We start from the raw sequence: 18,338 nt of genomic DNA, 5'->3' as shown, positions 1-18,338 counted from the left end.
GTGTTTCTCAGCAGAGGTGGACCATCTGCCCAGAAATTAAACGACATCCACTAACATCATCAAAACCCTCCAGAAAAAATAGGGGCACAGGTCCCTCTTCACATAGCAAAGCCATGCATTTTAATGAGTGTGGATATTAGTTTGATCATGATCTAGTTAAACTGATCATGAGATGGATGCGTCAGGCTGAGGGGGTTATTCTGCAGGAGTGAACTCAGGCTGCACATAACCCACGAGTGGCCAAAATGAGGTCAACAAATAATAATGATAATATATATATATATTTTTAATCACAGTTTTCTGGAAGTTGTAGCTACAGCTGCTAAACAGGTGCAGGAGAGTGTTTCACACCATATTTTTTCCCAACATCAGTCTTGTCACACTATGAAGTGATAACAGCACTTTTATAGCGCTGCACGTCTGGTTGATAATGTAAACACTGTGACCTCACAGTCTCCTACAGAGACTCCAGGAAGTGTCTGTAGCTTATAACTTATGCTGGATGGTTGATGCTGACAGCACTTTAGTTTGTAGGAAGTCAGACACAAACGGAGCGACGACTTCTGGTTTATTCAGATGGATGTGATGATCGCCTGGGACTGTTACCACCTTGTGCTGAGAGAAAGAGAAACACAGATTAACAAAACACATAGGAGACATAAAACTACCATATTTAGAAAAAAAAACAACAACTCACATTTCTGTGCTGGAAGGATTGGAGAATCACTGAAGTGAATTTTTCCCGTTCAGAAAATATTCTATCATAACCTTCCTCTGCTCTGTAGGAAAGAGATTTTAAACATTTTAAGTTTCGATGTAGGTAGAGAGCATACACTGCAGGATGAAGGTTACAGTGTGTTGTTGATGCACGATCTGACACAGACAGTGATATGTGACTCATATGTATGAGAAACAGCAGTGGACTACAAAATATCTTGTTAACTTCCTGTTAAACATTGTCAACACACAAACATGAATTTTAATAGAGGTCAATGTCTTACAGCACAACTAGGACAGAGGCTTGAATCCTCGCCTGCATCTCCAGATTCTGCTCCAAACTGAGGCGCAATATGTTTTTCTGAGGATATAAAATGAAAGAGAGTCAGTGTTCGTGTTTTCTGTGGGCTGAATGCTAAACCACTGGTGTAACGAATGAGAGAGGAGGAGGTGAGTGTGGTGGAGGGCTTGGGAGGTTAAAAGGGACTTACAAAATTAACTCTCAGGTCTCTGGAGAACACGAATCCTGCCGAAGAGAAACACATTCAGCTGCCAGCCAATGAGAGGAAACAAAGTGAGATTATTCCTCACTGAGAGGAGAAGAGGAAGATAAAGTCTTACCTCCTTCAACTTGAACTAGACCTCGCTTTAACAGGATGCGCACGGACTGTTTGGACAGAGTCGGGTTTGCAGTCAACAGCCTGAAAGATATGAAATGATTTGTCCGACAGCTGAGTGCACAGACACAGCTACTAAAGTCTAATAGTCCTTATAAAATGCCCAACAACTGTAACAGTGTAATACCTCTCAACAGCCGTCTCATAAGTATAAACTCTTTTCTTTTCATCCGTCTTTTTCTCAAACTGGATAATCTCATCCATCCCACGCCTCATCATTGTGGACACTTCTTTCTGCAGGAATAGGGAGAGAAATAACACAGAACTTAGGCGCTATGTAATAACACTGCAAAAAAATCATTTTCAACACTAAATGAGGATTCTACAATGAGCACGTTTCCTCTTCAGAATCGCACTGTATTAAAAAACAGAAGAACCCTGCAGATACATTATAATGAGCACAGTGTTTGAATTACATTAAATTACATACTAACAGGACTGCAGGTGCCATTGAAGACCTGAGGAAATATTTTAATACTCTAAAATGACATTTATGGTACATTAAAGTGCCTGATTAGAGTAGATTTTAATATTCAGAATGTGTCGTTTGACTACTTCCAGCAAACAATGTAAATCCACAAATTAAGGTTTCTTTGTTTGCCCATGGGATGCCTTCCTGAGAATAACATTTTGACGTATGGATGTTGAGGAACAGCTAATAAAATAAAAACCTGGTCCTCTGGTCTCGCAGCATCCATGCAGATTAATGTAACAGAAAGGGCAGGGTGCATGAGGAGGACTCTGACTCCTGGCTTAAGTATTTCTCTAAGTCCTGACTCTTGCACGGCACTGAACCGCAGAGACCCATTAAAGCTCTGCAGTAAGTTTCAGAGACGTGGTTGTAAAAAAAAACTGATAAAGTACCGAATCCGTGGCTAAGAATCCATACGCATCCAGCAGCACGAGAGCATCCACCATCTCAGGATACAGAGCACTGAACTGTGGACAGCACAATAAAAAGCACATGACAAAACACAGCAGCACGGCCTCTGTGGACTGTGTGAAAACAGGGAGGAGATGAAACACACACATACACACTCCCTGAGAGGAGACACAGTCGCTTACCATTCCAGCAATGTCAGCACCTGTGAATATGAAGAAGCAATGTGTGATTAATGCTTTAATTATTTTGTAACACAGCTAAATATACAACAAACATTAAGATTAATTCTTCCTTTAAGATGCACTCACCCATACTGTGGCCTATGATGGAGAATTTCTTCAGCTGCAGAGCTGCAGGAGTTAATTTCACACATCATCAACCCGGCAGGTTCACCGTCTCATAAGTTTTATCATCGGCATAAACTGGAACATGAAGTCTAACCTGAGGTCTGAGCTCATGTTAAAACCTACGAGACAGTTTCCAGCTTTATGATCATGTATACTCACACACCATCAGCCACTCTGCGAACATCCGCCACGTACGAGGGACTGCAGTAGAAAGCTCCGGGAGGACGATGCGATGAGCGACCGTGGCCTGCCAGGTCCACCGCCACGTACCTGCACTCTGAGAGGAGGGACGGAGAAAACACTCAAGTCATTCCTGATCCACAGCTGTAACATCACAACACTGACATTGTGACTGATATTTATTACACCTCCTGTGGTCTAACTCATGTTGACAGAAACTTACTATTGTCTGATTTATACGGTCCTTGAATTTGTTATGTAGCAAAAACATCAAAGTCTGGCGTGGGACACTGATCAAGGCTACAATAATGTATCAAAAGACAGAGGTGATTGATATTGATATAGGAGATATTCAGGTGATTGTTTGGTCTTTAAAGGGATAGTTCACCCAAAATTCAAATTTCACCTATTATCTACTCACCCCCTCATGTCGACTAAGGGCTGGGAGAAGTTTCAGAGTCCTCCGTGCCTTCTCTGAGTTACAGGGGGTCTCCGTGCAGCACTGCACTGCCATATGACGGTAGCGAACGGGGCTCACTTTTCTTCGTCCAGAAATAGTGCTTGTCTGTAATGTCCCTCTTGTATTGAAGCCCCAACATGAGAAATTGTTCTGAAAAAAATTAAATAAGTCTATATTTCAAGCTTGTTTGTAGTGGAAGCTCCCAGTGTTGCTCTGCCGGAATCTTGCGCGATTTGCGGAGCCGTGAACTGGGTGTCAATGCAAATCACGTGAGATTTGCACAGACACAGGCAAAGCAGTGAACTGAGACACTGGGAGCTTCCGCTACAAACAAGCTTAAAACATAGACTTATTTAATTTTTTCCGGAACAATTTCTCATGTTGGGGCTTCAATACCAGGCGGACATTACAGACAAGCTGTGCGGAGGTATTTGGATGTTTTTTGGTGTGTCTTTTTGGACGAAGAAAAGTGAGCTCTGTTCGCAACCGTCATATGGACATGCAGTGCTGCACGGAGCCCCCCTGTAACTCAGAGAAGGCACGGAGGACTCTGAAACTTCTCCCAGCCCTTAGTCGACATGAGGGTGAGTAGATAATGAGTGCAATTTGAATTTTGGGTGAACTATCCCTTTAAATATCAGAAATAAAGTGAAACTGCATAGTGTCAGCAGCACCTAAGTTGCAGCCAAAAATCCATTATTAACTTTAAAATAACAATTTTACAATTTTCGTTGAGATAAACGACAGAAAGATTACCGTAATTGATAAAGTTTTCTTTTCTGCATCTACTTTACCTTTTTAATCAACCAACCAATTGAGAATCTAATCATTTCAGTCACTGCATTAATCAGTTGGCAGTATACCATAGAGAACATTGGCTACAATTACAACCGAATTACCTATGTCGCTCTGTGCGGGAAATTACCTGGTAAGTTATTAGGCAATTATGATGCATAAAATGAAGCATTTCCCATTTTCTTGTGTAAGAAAACTTTGATTACACCCCTCTGGTGTGTCGAGGTTTACCTTTGGGCAGCAGGGGGATGAGGGTGTTGAATGTACCGCAGTTATCAGCCCAGCCGTGAAGGCACAGCACAGGACGTCCATGGTCAGGACCCCAGACTTGACCTCTGATCTCTCCCCATGGGACTGACACACAGAGCTCTGAAACTGGACACACAACACAACACAACACAACACAACACAACACAACACAACACAACACAACACAACACAACACAACACAGGAGAAGACAGCCATTGGTCTGGTGCTCCAACACAGGAATTACAGCAGGCTGATAAATTAATAAACAGACTGGTACAGATAGCCTACTTGTCATATTGAAAAACAACAAATCATTCGTGACATTGACTAAATCTTTGCACCCATGAGTCCTGACAGTCAAAAGTGTCTTCTCACCTTGTACACATGTTGACAGATAGCTACTGCCTGTACTTTTATTCGTGTTTATTCTTGTACCTAACTACCTGCCAAAGACATTTGCCTTGTTTATTTCATTGAACTCCATCCAATCAAAACCCTGCAGCTGGGAGCTTGCTCAGATACAAGTCAGGACGAATAACAGGTAAAAAAAAAAATGTTGTGAACTGCTGCATGTCCAACGTAAAGCACAATATACAACTATAGTAAAATAACAACAACAAAAACAGACGTTAACTCGTGCAGGTTAAATTTCTGCCACAGTGGGCTACTTTGATACCTTCAGCAGCCATCGCTCCAGCTGTTGAACGGTCTTCCACGCTCGGTTTCCTTTGCATTAAATTTCCATGAATCCAAAGTCCATCTAGGCAATATAGAACATCTCTGATGAAACTTCATAGACGTGACTTCCGTGATCTCCGCAGGCAGCAGCTCCGTCACTGCTGGACGGACCTCGGAAGGTTCCCGCTGTCACGCTTCTCCCTGGGTGCGGACTTGCAGGCAGCCCCCCCACACACACACACAATCTAGACTTTTTAGGATTCACCAATGAATCAACAATAAGACGTTTTTGCTGTACCAATATGATGTCATACAAAACCATCTCTAGAGAATACAGTTTTAGTGAAGCAAACTGCCAGATTAGCTACCACCTGTTGTGGAGTATTTTAATCCTTCAGAACTGTCACTACCAAAAAGTTTCAATCTGGATCTTCAGCCACTCTTTATTCAGTGTCTGATAATATAATAGGCTAACTCTGGAAGCTGTGATCAAACCAATCAAGATGACCATGTTGAGGTAGCTATTTGAGTTCCTCCCAAACCTTTAGGATTTTATCTGATAATATCGTTTTAATATTTCTAGCTTCTTTGCCATATTCTCCTCATTCAAATTATGTCAAATCTCTTTCACATTATGAAACTGTTGGTGAATAATAACTGCATTTCTCACAGAACATGTCTGCCTATTTCCTTAAAGGCTTCTTGATGTAAAGACCATATTGCTCAGTTAGAAGAACAATATTGTACATCTCTGACAAAAAGCTTGTGGATTGCCACTTGGACTACACCTGACAACGTTTATTCATCATTGATTAATTTGATGTTGGTCTAACAATCTCAATGTCTTCTTTTGTTGGACCATCAGTCCTAAATGCGGAGATGTTCACGTATGACAAAGAACGGTAAAGTTGTTTAGCAACAATAAGAAATAAAAATGAGATTGATTATCAAAACAGCCAAAATGGCAAAAATGTCAACCCCTTCAGACCCTGCGTCCATTGGAATGGACATGACATATTTCTGTCTCTAAACAAATAAATACTCTGTAATTCAATGATGTCAGCAATGCTAGTTACTGATTGGGTCCTGATTATCCAACCACAATCATGTTATGACTTTGAGCACACTCTGAGAGAGTGACAGACATCGGACAAGACAAGCATGGTGGACCGACTGCAGAGAGGGAGGAGGAAGCGCCCATTTTCAGTCAAAAATATAAATTTATGTTCATGCTGGCCAAAGCAATTTGCTGTCAGTATACTTTTAACTGTTACAAGTCATAATATTTGAAGTTATTTTAAACAAATATCATATCATTAATTTGTAGGATTTTTTCAAAGTCCAATGTCCATTGCAGTGGACATCAGGAGTTAGGCGAGGTAAGCCAACACTCAAATGCTTAGTGTCAGTATATAAAGAAACAAAATACCTGTAAGCTTTTCATTGGTAAAGCATGGTGTAACAGTTTATTTATTCATGATTATAACATTTTTAATATATATTTTTTGATCATAATGTTCTCATAATCATCATAATGAGTGTCAAAGACTCCCTTAAACGTCCCGTAAATCTGAACTTGACTCCTCGAATTCAGGCAATGAGGAGGATGTTACCAGGAGTGAGATAGGTGGTAGGCCTAAGTTTAGAAATTAAGACAGTTTTTAATTCTTAGTATGTGGTTTTCATCAATTTAATGTCTTATCTAAATGGAATGGATAAGTATTCGAGAGTGAGAATACATAAAATGAGTTCAAATGTGATTGTTTTGTTTTTAGATTCAGAGAGGGACAGTGGAGAGGTTATAGTACCGTACATGCATGCCAGAAGAACTTATGTGGCAGATGAGATTGAGATAGAGGAGACAGACAGTATAGTGAAAGAGGAGGACAGGAGGAGATGACAGTAGCAAGGAAGGAAGAAATCAAGTGGCGTCACAGGCCATTCACTACAATCATGGGCACGTCCTTTTTAGAATGCTCCAATTGATGAGGATCATCCCATAGACCCTATGAAGACATCAAACAATATGCTGTATACAGTGGCAAGAAAAAATATGGAATTTCTTAGTTTTCTGCATTAATTAGCTATTTAATGTGATCCGATCTACATCTAAGTCACAAGTATAAACAAACACGATGTGCTTAACCTAATTCCACACAATTATAATATTTCATGTCTTCATTGAACATGTCCAATAAACATTCACAGAGCAGGTGGAAGAAGTAAGTGAACCCTTGGATTTAATACATGGTTGAACCTCCTTTGGCAGCATAAACCTCAACCAAACGTTTCCTGTAGCTGCAGATCAGAACTGCACAACACCATTGGTCCTTACAGAACTGCTTCAGCTCAGCCATGTTCTTAGGATGTCTGGTGTGAATGGAGGTCATTCCATAGCATACCTATTGGATTCAGGTCTGGGCTCTGACTGGGCCATTCCCAAAGGTGGATTTTCTTTTTTTGAAGCTACTCTAGATTATCTAGGTTGTAGATTTACTTCAATGTTTAGGCTCATTGTCCTGCTGCATCACGCTATTCTACTGAATTCAGCTAGTGGACAGCCACCCTGACATTATCCTGTAGGAAGTCTTGATAAACTTTTACTTTAAAAAATAAATACAAAAAATTAAATCTTAGTTTCAACAGTCGACAAAATATTTTCCCATTAGTGTTGTGGAGTGGCAAACGTCAGGCCTGCAATGGAAAGCAAAGCAATTAATGCAGAAAACTAGGAAATTCCAAAGGGTTGATACTATTTCTTGCCACTGTACCTATATTCTACCTAAAGTACAGTATAACATGGTTGACATGCCAGATTATGATGAAAACAACGAGGCTACCAGATTAAGACTATACATGAAAAAACACATCTTTTGTGACAAGTGCGACATCCTCCTCTCTTCTTGCAGGCTTCTATCGAGTTGATGTACATGTTTAGAACTGCACACAAACTCAAAACCATGCAAACATCCAGTTCCAGATGTTTAGGTCATAACTGATTGATTACTATGTGGAAAAACACAACCTTATTTTTCTTAAGTTTTTCTGACATTTTACAGCCTTTTAGTCCTGGCGTCCATTGGAATGGACATGAAAAAATACTTTTAAAAACATGAGTTAGCAAAAATGTTTTTTTTCCACTTTGTTTTTATGTTTGAGAGGAGTCAGAATACATAAAAAAAAATTTTTTTTGCTCAGCCAAAAAAATGCGGGTCTGAAGGGGTTAAACCTGATTACTCAACTTATCATTGTAGCTCTAAATGCCTCCACGTATGAATATCAAATCATTTTAATTTCTAACCCAGTTCTACAGACAGACGCATTAACACAAGAGCATTAATAGCAGATCAATCACAGTAACATTCATGTGTCTCACACAAGCACCATCACAGTAAATGAGAAAACCAGATGATCTTGTGTGTTTTGCCTATTTATCACAACTTGTGGAAGTTGTGGTTGAAGCTGTGTCTTTGTTAAGAGAAACTGCAGCTTTTACCTGCAAGTAGTCAAATATTTCTCTCTCTCGAGTTTATCTCAGAATAAGGTCAGAATTCCCCAGCATCCTGTTTCAGCTTCATATAAAGACCGATGAAAGACACATTCAAAGGCCTGTGAGACACAGGTTAGTTCAGAAGTAGGTCAGGACTGCTTTCTTTAAAGCTTCATCTGGTCAAACATGGCACTTATATATAACTAAAAATTACATTAGATAAACAGAAGAATCATGGAGGTGGATGAATTATTGTGTTGAAAGACTTTTCTCAAATATATTTTATTGAAAAAAGGAAGACACGGAAATGATCATGGATTTTCTGGATAAATATTTACATCAGAGAGCCTGTACAAAGTTTTTAAAAGTACATACATTTGATGACAGCGAACAAAAAAACATGAAGGTTATTTGTGATGCAGCATCACGTTACAGTACTTCTATCTAGATTCATCCTCTGCCTTCACTGTGGCCCTCGGGTACACACCCTTCCCTCTTCACTTCCCAATAACCTTTGAGATTAAACATAAGGGCACATGATTCAGAGAAACTGTACATCTGCTAAAATATTTACATCCAGCGTCAGACTTCTAAGAGATCTGACCTGCCACAGTACATCTCAAACCATCCTCAAAGACAACACGCCCGTGGTGATAAAACCACTGCCTGCTAATGTACCAGCAGCCTGTTGGGCAGCTGGAAACACCCGTACGGCCAAACAAAGAGTTCATCCGTCCTTCAGGTTGTTGAAGCAGTGAAGCGCTTTTCTTAAAACTGACCCTCTGTCTGACTGTTTCTTGAATTGCATCACAGTAAAACTTTGTAGAGAGCTCTTTGATACAGTGTCAGTGTGCAAATAAACTCACACTGTCTTTGCTCATCTATAGTGATGATAAATCTCAGTGGCTTTAGTGACTTTCCACTTGTCCAAAACTTTGAAAAACTACTGTCAAAGCTACAACGTCTAACACATCCTAAACCAGTGGTTCTCAACTGGTGGGTCGGGACCCAAAAGTGGGTCGTGGACCCGTTCTGGATGGGTCGCGGACAGCTGGTCAAAAAAGTAAATAATATTTAATGCACATCTGATGTTGGACATGTCTTTTATTTTGAAAAATAACTTATATTGAAAGGCATGCGTCACGTGAACACATGCAGTTGTAATGGTCCTCCTCAGTTTCTTATTAATGTGGCCTGAATGCAGTGAATCTTGTTTTGTTTTGTGGGTCTTTATTTTGTGCAATTTGATATTTATTCACTTTTGTGAACATGCTCTGAATGCAGAGATGCATTAGAAGTCAAATATATCGTTTTGTTGGTCTCCATTTTGTGCAGTTTGATATTTTTTTATTCACTTCCGTACATGCAGTTGTCATGGTCCTCCTCAGTTTAATTCATGTGCCCTGAAATGCAGTTTGCTCAATAAAGAGCAAAATGAGTTTTTAAAGGCTTAAAAAAAAATCTTGGTTTGAATTCTATAAAAGTGGGTCACGACTTAATGACCATGGGAAAATGTGGGTCCCAGAGTGAGACCAGTTGAGAACCCCTGTCCTAAACTGTACTTCAGGATTGGCGCCAAATGTTCCTGACCAAGAGAACGATAGCTTAAAAGTCTGGCACTGAACGACGGCACTTGTTGGATTTGGTCGATGACCTCTGTCTCAGTCAATGCTGGGACTGATTCAAGTGTTAAGCACTGATGACACATTTATGTCCACTCATGGCAGTTTTGGACATAGATCAAGCTACTCTCCATGATAAGCAGGAAGGCTCCATCCCATGATGAACAGAGAGGTGCCAAAGACTGCTCCAATCTCTTTCTTTCAAACTGCAAATGATGGTGATGAATGAAAAGGTTTAAGAGCAATGGTGTGTTACAGCAGTATCATTTCACCTTCAAACATGGACTTCATATCAGACCAGAATATCCTGCCTTGTCTTTTTTTCTAATGGAGCATTGTTAGGACACCGACAGGTTCAATATGACTTACTGTGTAGGAGTTGGCTTTCAATGTTTTTACTCCTGTGTAGGTCCATCACATTTTCAAAATAAAATAATTCTGTTGATTTAAAGCTCCACTTCAACGCTGGACTACTTCTTGGGGAAGTAAAAAGTACGATATTTACTTTGAGTGTGGTGGAATAAAAGTGATAAGTTTCCTGAAAGGAAAAAAACACTGAAGTAACGTATTTGATACTTCAGTACAGTACACAGATAAAAGTACTTTGTTACTGTCCATCCCTGCATCTTAATTCATGGTCTTGAAGGAAGACCATCTGACTGGTGCAGACACAAGAATTGATTGAACATGCTCTGAATAAACCATCCACTTGATCAGTATGGCTGTACTTTGTTAATCAGTCTGCTGATCTCACTTAACACCACTCCTGTCCTGTTTTACAGGCCAGCTGGAGTTGAGAAACAGCAGCTTGGTGTGATTCATGCCTTACATTACTCACAAGGCTGCTGTCACTCAGATCGACAACACTGCACATTAATATATATTAAAATACTGTGAATAATTGAGGATCCTGCCACCTCTAGCTGATGCTAAGGCAGCTGGTTGACTGTGGTTAAAAGCACCAATGTGAGAGTAAACAATATGGTATACATCAAACAATTTACAGCCATTTCATAATAAATTAATAACAAGATGTTATTTGATGTTACACTGCTGAGTGCAACTCCATGTGCTGGAAAAATTGTTGCTTTTGGGCATATTTGTTATGCACCAACCTCTGTTTGTATCCTCACAAAGACACTGCTAAAAATAGCAAAAAGCTTCACTTGACATAAATATGGAAAACAAGCAGGGCACAGGACACTGAACTAAGAAAAGGAGTCAGAACAAACAAAACCCTGGCTGAGAGGCAGCAAGCCCAGCAGTCCTCGTCTGAACTGCCTCCTTCCTCTGGCACCAGAACCTTTTTATCAGTATACCAGGATGGATGGATCTGGTTGAACAATCAGGACCTGGGTGGAGCAACAGGGAAAAGAGAAGTAGAGGACAAGGGAGAATGCTTTCAGTCGTAACAGTCTACTATAACTTAGACGTCGGCGCGTCTGTCAGTCTGTCTGACCGTGTCAACACTTTGGTTTGCAGGAAGTCCGACACGAGCGGTGCGACGACCTCGGGATCATTCAGGTGGACGTGGTGATCGCCTGGTACTCTCACCACCGTGTGCTGGAAAAAACACAGACAGGCCCACGTTCAAACTTTTTTTTTTGTGAATACAACACTGACATTTTCTCTTTTAGCTGATATGTTGATGATAAGTTGTTAACACATCCAGGAGTTATGATGAAACATTAGGGATTCAAACTGCGACAGTTTAAGTGACGTCTACAGTGCATGAATAATTTTGTTGCCGTGTCATGTCATCGATCGCTGTGATCATTATCAACACTATACTGTACATCTCTTAAAATGGCCTGAGAGATTTTGATATTTGTTTGAGAGACAATTTAATATCAGATCAGGTATAAGTGAACAACATTTTGTGCTGATTGGTCTGTAGACAAACTGGAAACAGATATGCCCATAATCCATTAACAACACTGGTGGTATAACTGAATCTAAACAAAATGATTGTGTCACATATAACAAAAATGCACTCATTCTTAAATACGTCACAGGATAAAGCAAACTAGTTCTTCTCTAACAGACAGTGAGGCTGCAACTGTAAATGGTTTCATAGATGTTCATCATCACATCATGCTGCAGGCGTCCCTCCAACCGTCCCTACTATGTCAGGTTTCCCACCGCCTGCTTAAAGTTAACCCTGTTTTTGTTCTCTTCCACCTCCACATGCAACTATCTCTCTCTATAGCTGCCAAATACTATGCTACATTCACTAGCCAGCACTACGGTGGCCCTTAGAGCTTCTTCTCTGATTGCTGCCAAAATCTACACAATGAGAGCAGTGAGAGTGAACCAGCGCATTAAAGTTGTGGGCAGACCAGCTAAACAATGGGCCTAAACTCACTGTAAAGCTCTGTACAGCTGATGGGGAGCTGCAGACTGACTGGGATGCTTCTCTGCAGGTTCGTCCCTTTCTCACCGTCACAGTGTTCACTGTCGTTTAATGCACTCTCATTATAGAAATACTGATTATAGCCACTTGAAAAAAATAATCAGTCATTCTCACATGCCAAGCTTTCTCCTTTCATCAGCAGTACGTATGTGCTGTATATGAGAGTCAAGGTTCACAGCTATAAAAACAACTCTGCTGTCTTGGAGCTTGCGCTGCGCTGCTGCTGCTTTTGCATCTCTGCAGCTGACTGTCAGCCTGTCTGTCTACTAGGCACAATTACACACAGGCTTAACGACTAAAAATAAACACCAAGATGCAAGTGTACTACTTTACTAAAAAAATAGACTCACATTTGTGTCCCTGTAGGCCTGGAGAAGTGCTGATGTAAATTTCTTTTGATCTGGTTCAGCAAACATTTTCTCAAAGCCGCCTTCCGCTCTGTAAAGACGGAGAACAAGATTGTGTTTATGTTTAGGTTGGGTCACAATGCGTGTGTTGTACTCAGTTTGATGCATGTCATATGGAAATGTGTGGTGGAGGAATATCTTACAGAACAACGAGGACTGAGGCTTTTATCCTTGACTGCATCTCCAAACTCTGCTCCAAACTGATGCGCACGATGTTTTTCTGAAATCATAAAATAAAAAAATACACTGTACCTGCAATTTTATGGGCTTCATACAGCACCTCTGGGAGAGGTAAAAAGGTAAAATGATGAGCTGGTGCAGTTCAGCAGTAACCTACCAGATTAATACGAAAGTCTCGAGAGAACAAGAAACCTGCAAGAGAAAAAAAAAGAAGAACACGTTACATCTCCAGCATTAGAGGAAACAGGAAAACTGTTCGGAGAACAAACTCATTTTTTTTCCGAAGGGGAGCATGCACAACAAACATCAAAGCAGTGAAGAGGAAGATAAAGGCGTACCTCCTTCAACTTGAACTAGACCCCGCTCTAAAAGGATGTGCACAGACTGTTCAGACAGAGTTGGGTTTACAGCCGAAAGCCTGAAAGAAAAGAAAAAAACGCTCTTCTAGACAACAGTTGTAGAAACAAAGTTGAAGGATGAGTGGGTTTTCAGAAGTCTCTTAAAAATACAAAAAATAGAAACCTCTCAGCTGCCTTCTCGTAAGAGTAAACTCTACTCTTCTTCTCCTCAGCCTTTTTTTCAAACTGAAGCAGCTCGTCCATCCCCTGCTTTATCACTTTAGGAAATTCTTTCTGCATGAAAAGATGAAAAGAGACACAAACGATGAGGGGAGCAATTCAAACCTACTGACAAGCATGGACTGTACAGCAGAGCAGTGTGTGAAAGGTAATGTAGAGGAATCATGCAAAGAATGTGATGATGATCCAGCATTGTGACCTTTTAGTGAATATCAGTGGGAGGAAAAGCTTCAATGTATTTCATGAGCAGGCATAAAGTGAATGAAGCTCTCTGAAGCTGAGCAGCTCGTCTGTCCATGTGCTCTTGCTTGCTTGTACTGCTCCATGTTTTCCAGAAGAGAAGTGTAAGTATTACTGGAGAACAGCAGCTTTGTCACAGTCACAGTAAAACTAATGACACAATAAATAAATGAACAAATAGTCCGTCCTGCCCGGTTGAGATCTGGTGTTGAAATACATCTTCACTGATCCGTTCACAAGAGGTCAGCTCAGAGTGTGTTTAAAATGCATCTCCATACGCATCTCAATTGAACACTTGATAGGATCTCACTTCCCCACTTTATATGCAAACAGGCGTGTGTGTTGTCATTGTAACGAATGGACAGACAGGTCCACTGTCAATGTGTGAAAGCGAGCAGGAGGGGTTCGACAAACGAATGTGCTGCACACAGCTCGTACAGTGAGATAAAGTTGTATCTATTTGAAATAGTAAAATACTTTCCGTTCATAATGAAACCCATTTAGATTAGACTAAATGGGCAGAGGATGTCAGTAGAGTAGGCTGTCTTTCAGTGTGATCAGGACACATTTGAGGTCACACAGCAAAGTTTGGATTGGATCACCCAAGACTGATGTTAATGCAGTCGATGTGAGAGTCTAAGGGCAGAGGATGTTGTAATGATGCTGTGTAAAGCCCTTTGAGACAAACTGTTTGCAAAAATGGGCTAAATTGCCTTGCCTAGCCTAATGCCAGGTGTGAACAGGGCCATAATTGGACTGAGGTGAAATAAACAACTTACTTTTGTGCTTATGACAACATCTAGGTCGGATATGAGACAGGGTAAGTGTTTTTGAACTGTGCAAATCTCATAGTTTGATAACTGACAGCACATTGACAGCCCACTCTTAACTAAGCAACTGTGGTGAGGTGACTGACTAGTCTAGGTGATGGCATTTGTTAAAGTACCAGATCTGTGGGTAAAAATCCATAGGAGTCCAGAAGTACAACAGCATCCACCATCTCAGGATACACAGCACTGAACTGGGGAGAACACGACACAGATGAAGAAGATACGATGCAGCAACACAAACAAACTCTGGAAAAAACTGTTTTCAAAAGTGTCACTCACCATGCCAGCAACATTACCACCTGAAATAAAAGAAGAAAGTGGCTGTGAAAAATAAAACATACCTCAAACATAGTAAACGTACCAATCCTGCCATATTTCTGCACTCACCCATACTGTGGCCTATGATGGAGAATTTACTCCACTGCAGAGCTGCGGGAGTTAATTTCATAGATCATCAAGCAGGTTCAGCATCTCATCACAGAAAACTAACACTGTTTTTTTTAAATTGAAAAGACAACAGCACTACTACAACGACGACCTGGGTGATGTTATTATTTTTTCTATATTAATATATATTGCAATATCGAAGTGATCTAAAATTACATAAAAAATCGTGCAGCATTCTCTGAGGCTGAAGTTTTATTTGTCACTACAGACATATAGCAGTGAACCTTGACTTTATATTTGCTTTTAAAGCATGAACTTTTAGTCTTTAAATAAATTATTATTATAATATTCAATAAATTGTGTTCAGCTGTTACAGATCAGACAAAACTTTTCAAACCTGTAACAGAGAAAGTCAGTAATTATTAGTAAATGTTGCTTATAATCAATAATATGTCAAAAAAAACATCTATAAAGAGCTTGTTTACGCCACATGGCTGTGCCAACTGTTTAATTTCTCATAAAGACTTAAATGTTTGATTTGAATTGCAGCTTCTTAAACTCACACACCGTCAATGACTCTGCGGACGTCCATCACATACGAGGGAAAGGAGTAGAAAACTCCAGGAGGACGGTGTGATGAGCGACCGTGGCCTGCCAGGTCCACCGCCACGTACCTGCACTCTGAGAGGAGGGACAGAGACAAGACTGAGTCTCAATGAAGAAACTGTGGCTATTATTGACTTAAAAAATGCTCATCACAGAGCCAAAAAACCCTAAGATTGTAATGTTGGTGTAAAGGGCAGTGGTAGAAATATCCCTATCAAGCCACATGCAAGCAAGCCAGTCGGGAGTTCAAACTCCTGCCCTTTTGTATGCAAGGCAGAGACTCGAGTCAAACGTCATCACTGTGCGTCAATTTGATCTTCACCTAAGAGCAGCAAGGTGTGAGGCGAGGTATGAAGAATGGCTGGCGTAGTTCAAACAACATTTGTCCACAATGCATCTCTTAGCTCTTTTATACTTTTTGAGATCAAGAAGGCTTGCAGGGAAACCTAAGGAATATAATCAATGTAAGCAGAAGGTGTTAAATCCTGGGGGCTGACAGCTGTTACAGCTTTTACATCACATTTACCACAGCAACGTTAATTACCTTTGGGCAGCAGGGGGATGAGGGTGTTGAATGTACCACAGTTGTCAGCCCAGCCATGAAGACACAGCACAGGACGTCCATGGTCAGGACCCCAGACTCTACCTTTGATTTCCCCCCATGGGACTGGGACACTGAGCTCTGAAACTGGACACACAACAACACACTCTGATTTTATGTTTTGCTGATTCATATAGGCCTATTATTTGACTGAAAGAAAATTAAACCTCGTGTCTGGGGTGGTGTTTAGCTCATTTACATAGCTCCCATTTCCTGTCTCTCTCTCAACTCTCCTGTCCCGGCGAAAAAGCCACAAAAAATATACAGTAGCCTACTTTAAAAACAACAACAACAAAAACATAACATTTCTGAGTAAGTGTTAAAATGTTTGTTTTTTTCAAGAGAAAAAAACAGCAACCTCCCGTTTTGTATCTTTGTTATGTGAATATCTGGACTGTAGGTCAGACAAGACACGTAATCTACCAATGTCACCTTGGACTGTGAAAATAACTGATTGATCTGTTGACAACTCTCTCCAGTAACAGATTGATTGTTGTGTACCTACAATGTTTAAGTCCTCAGGTTGCTTGTTTTGTTACAAAACCCCAAAACATCTGCACCTTGAAGAAACTTGAACCACCCAACAGATCAGCAATATGAAGTCTGTTGATTTGTTTTTTTTCTTCAGAAAACTACAACAGAACAACAGAAACACAAATGCAGATTCATGGCTTTTGACTATCCAGCAAAGTGCTGCCAACAAGGTTAAACTCCTCTTACTTTACTTAAAAGTGATTCAAATGTATGAAACCGTATAATTTCTCATAATTAGACACAAGACACTATTTGAAAACATACACCAAATGTAAACAGTCTTTTTCTCCACATTAGCCTAATTATCTCCGTGTTCACCTCGTTTCTGTGTCCTAACATCAGTAGGAGCAACATCTCCATGTTTTTACCATTCAATAACTCATTCACTATTGATATCAGTATCAGTGTCTCTTCACTCACCTGCTTGTTTGACCGCACAGGAGTTCATGTGTCTGACGCCTTTCAAAGCTTGAATCATCGTGGAGAACAACTCTGCTGAAGAGTGGACCTGTGATACTTTACAACCTATAAATTGTATTTTCGAAGTATTTAAGAAGCTAACAAAAGAAAGAAACTAACAACTAACAACTACAACTCTACTGTAGGCTTTTTAAAAACTCACTATCGTCTTCCGGTTAACTCAAACCACGTGACGCAACCTGCTGCAGCTATTGGCTAAGACGGTCAGGTGGAGATGAAGTCTGGACCAGTCACCGCTCAGAGGAGGGGGCGGGACGACCAAAGACGACTAACCTTTCACCTAATGTGATGGAGGAGTTAACCAGCAGAGGGCACAGTGGTCAGTGAAGTACACAAACCATGGATAATAGATCCATGACACAAACACACACTGTTACGAGATACTGGATGGCCATGCATTTTATTTGGTTTAATAAACCATGACCATTGTGACTACTCAGACACACCTGGATTAATCGGTTTGTCCAATAATGTAAAACAGGAAATAAAGGAGCATTACGTTCAGGAAGTAGTGGAGCTGTGCATAGAGCCTATTGAAGCAGGATAAGCTAAGTTGTGTTTCTTTAAACCATAAAGACCTGCTTAGACACGGGTCAGGCCTTGAACAGCTGTGGTTGGAAGATCCAGCAGTGGTGTCTTCTGTCACTGACAGACATAGGCACCATTAGTCATGATGATGACACCTGGAGGGAAAACAGTGGACAATATTGGGAGGCTCCCCCATCTCTTCAGTCTGGAGCTATGTTTAATGAACTCAGAGCCAGGCCCAGTTCATCTGCTCTGTTAGTGTAACTGAATAGTGCAACTTATCTTAAATAGAAAGGAAATCAAAACAATAACATATCGAAATGCCATCAGCACATACAAAAATATAAATGCAACACTTTTGTTTTTGCTCCCATTTTTCACGAGCTGAACTCAAAGATCTGAAATGTTTTCTATGTACATAAAAGGTCTATTTCTCTCAAATATCGTTCACAAAT

The 18,338-nt window shown here is 40.5% G+C and overlaps 2 protein-coding genes and 1 long non-coding RNA gene across 4 annotated transcripts; all 3 read right to left on the bottom strand.

Moving 5' to 3' along the window:
- Positions 1–269: 269 nt before the first annotated feature.
- LOC146991628 (serine hydrolase-like protein) lies at positions 270–4,998 on the bottom strand. The gene is made up of 12 exons (XM_085789066.1): positions 4,986–4,998; positions 4,291–4,434; positions 2,788–2,901; positions 2,586–2,627; positions 2,460–2,479; positions 2,259–2,333; positions 1,522–1,628; positions 1,339–1,418; positions 1,209–1,243; positions 1,002–1,078; positions 698–779; positions 270–615 (listed from the first exon to the last, which is right to left on the bottom strand). The coding sequence occupies exons 1-12, from the start codon at positions 4,996–4,998 to the stop codon at positions 487–489; spliced, it is 918 nt and encodes a 305-aa protein (XP_085645192.1). The 3' UTR covers positions 270–486.
- Positions 4,999–8,740: 3,742 nt separating this feature from the next.
- On the bottom strand, positions 8,741–10,366 carry LOC146991627 (uncharacterized). Its single transcript, XR_015035821.1, has 2 exons — positions 10,022–10,366; positions 8,741–9,441 (listed from the first exon to the last, which is right to left on the bottom strand). It is a non-coding gene; the product is annotated as an uncharacterized LOC146991627 (long non-coding RNA).
- Positions 10,367–17,516, bottom strand: LOC146991626 (serine hydrolase-like protein). 2 transcript variants are annotated; one of them, XM_085775779.1, is made up of 13 exons: positions 17,296–17,516; positions 16,285–16,428; positions 15,702–15,815; positions 15,135–15,176; positions 15,027–15,046; positions 14,864–14,938; positions 13,622–13,731; positions 13,438–13,517; positions 13,257–13,291; positions 13,063–13,139; positions 12,863–12,950; positions 11,559–11,662; positions 10,367–11,451 (listed from the first exon to the last, which is right to left on the bottom strand). In XM_085775779.1, exons 1-13 carry the CDS (start codon positions 17,351–17,353, stop codon positions 11,445–11,447), a joined length of 954 nt encoding a protein of 317 aa, XP_085631905.1. In that variant the 5' UTR covers positions 17,354–17,516; the 3' UTR covers positions 10,367–11,444. The 2 variants fall into 2 exon arrangements, with proteins under 2 accessions (XP_085631905.1, XP_085631896.1); XM_085775770.1 differs by having other exon boundaries at positions 10,367–11,662.
- Between the last annotated feature and the right edge of the window lie 822 nt (positions 17,517–18,338).

The sequence above is a fragment of the Trachurus japonicus genome, chromosome 1 (genome assembly GCF_045865225.1).
Source record: "Trachurus japonicus isolate A0001 chromosome 1, Traja_1.0".
In the NCBI taxonomy this organism is placed as follows: domain Eukaryota; kingdom Metazoa; phylum Chordata; class Actinopteri; order Carangiformes; family Carangidae; genus Trachurus; species Trachurus japonicus.
This window is presented reverse-complemented; position numbering and strand designations above follow the sequence as displayed.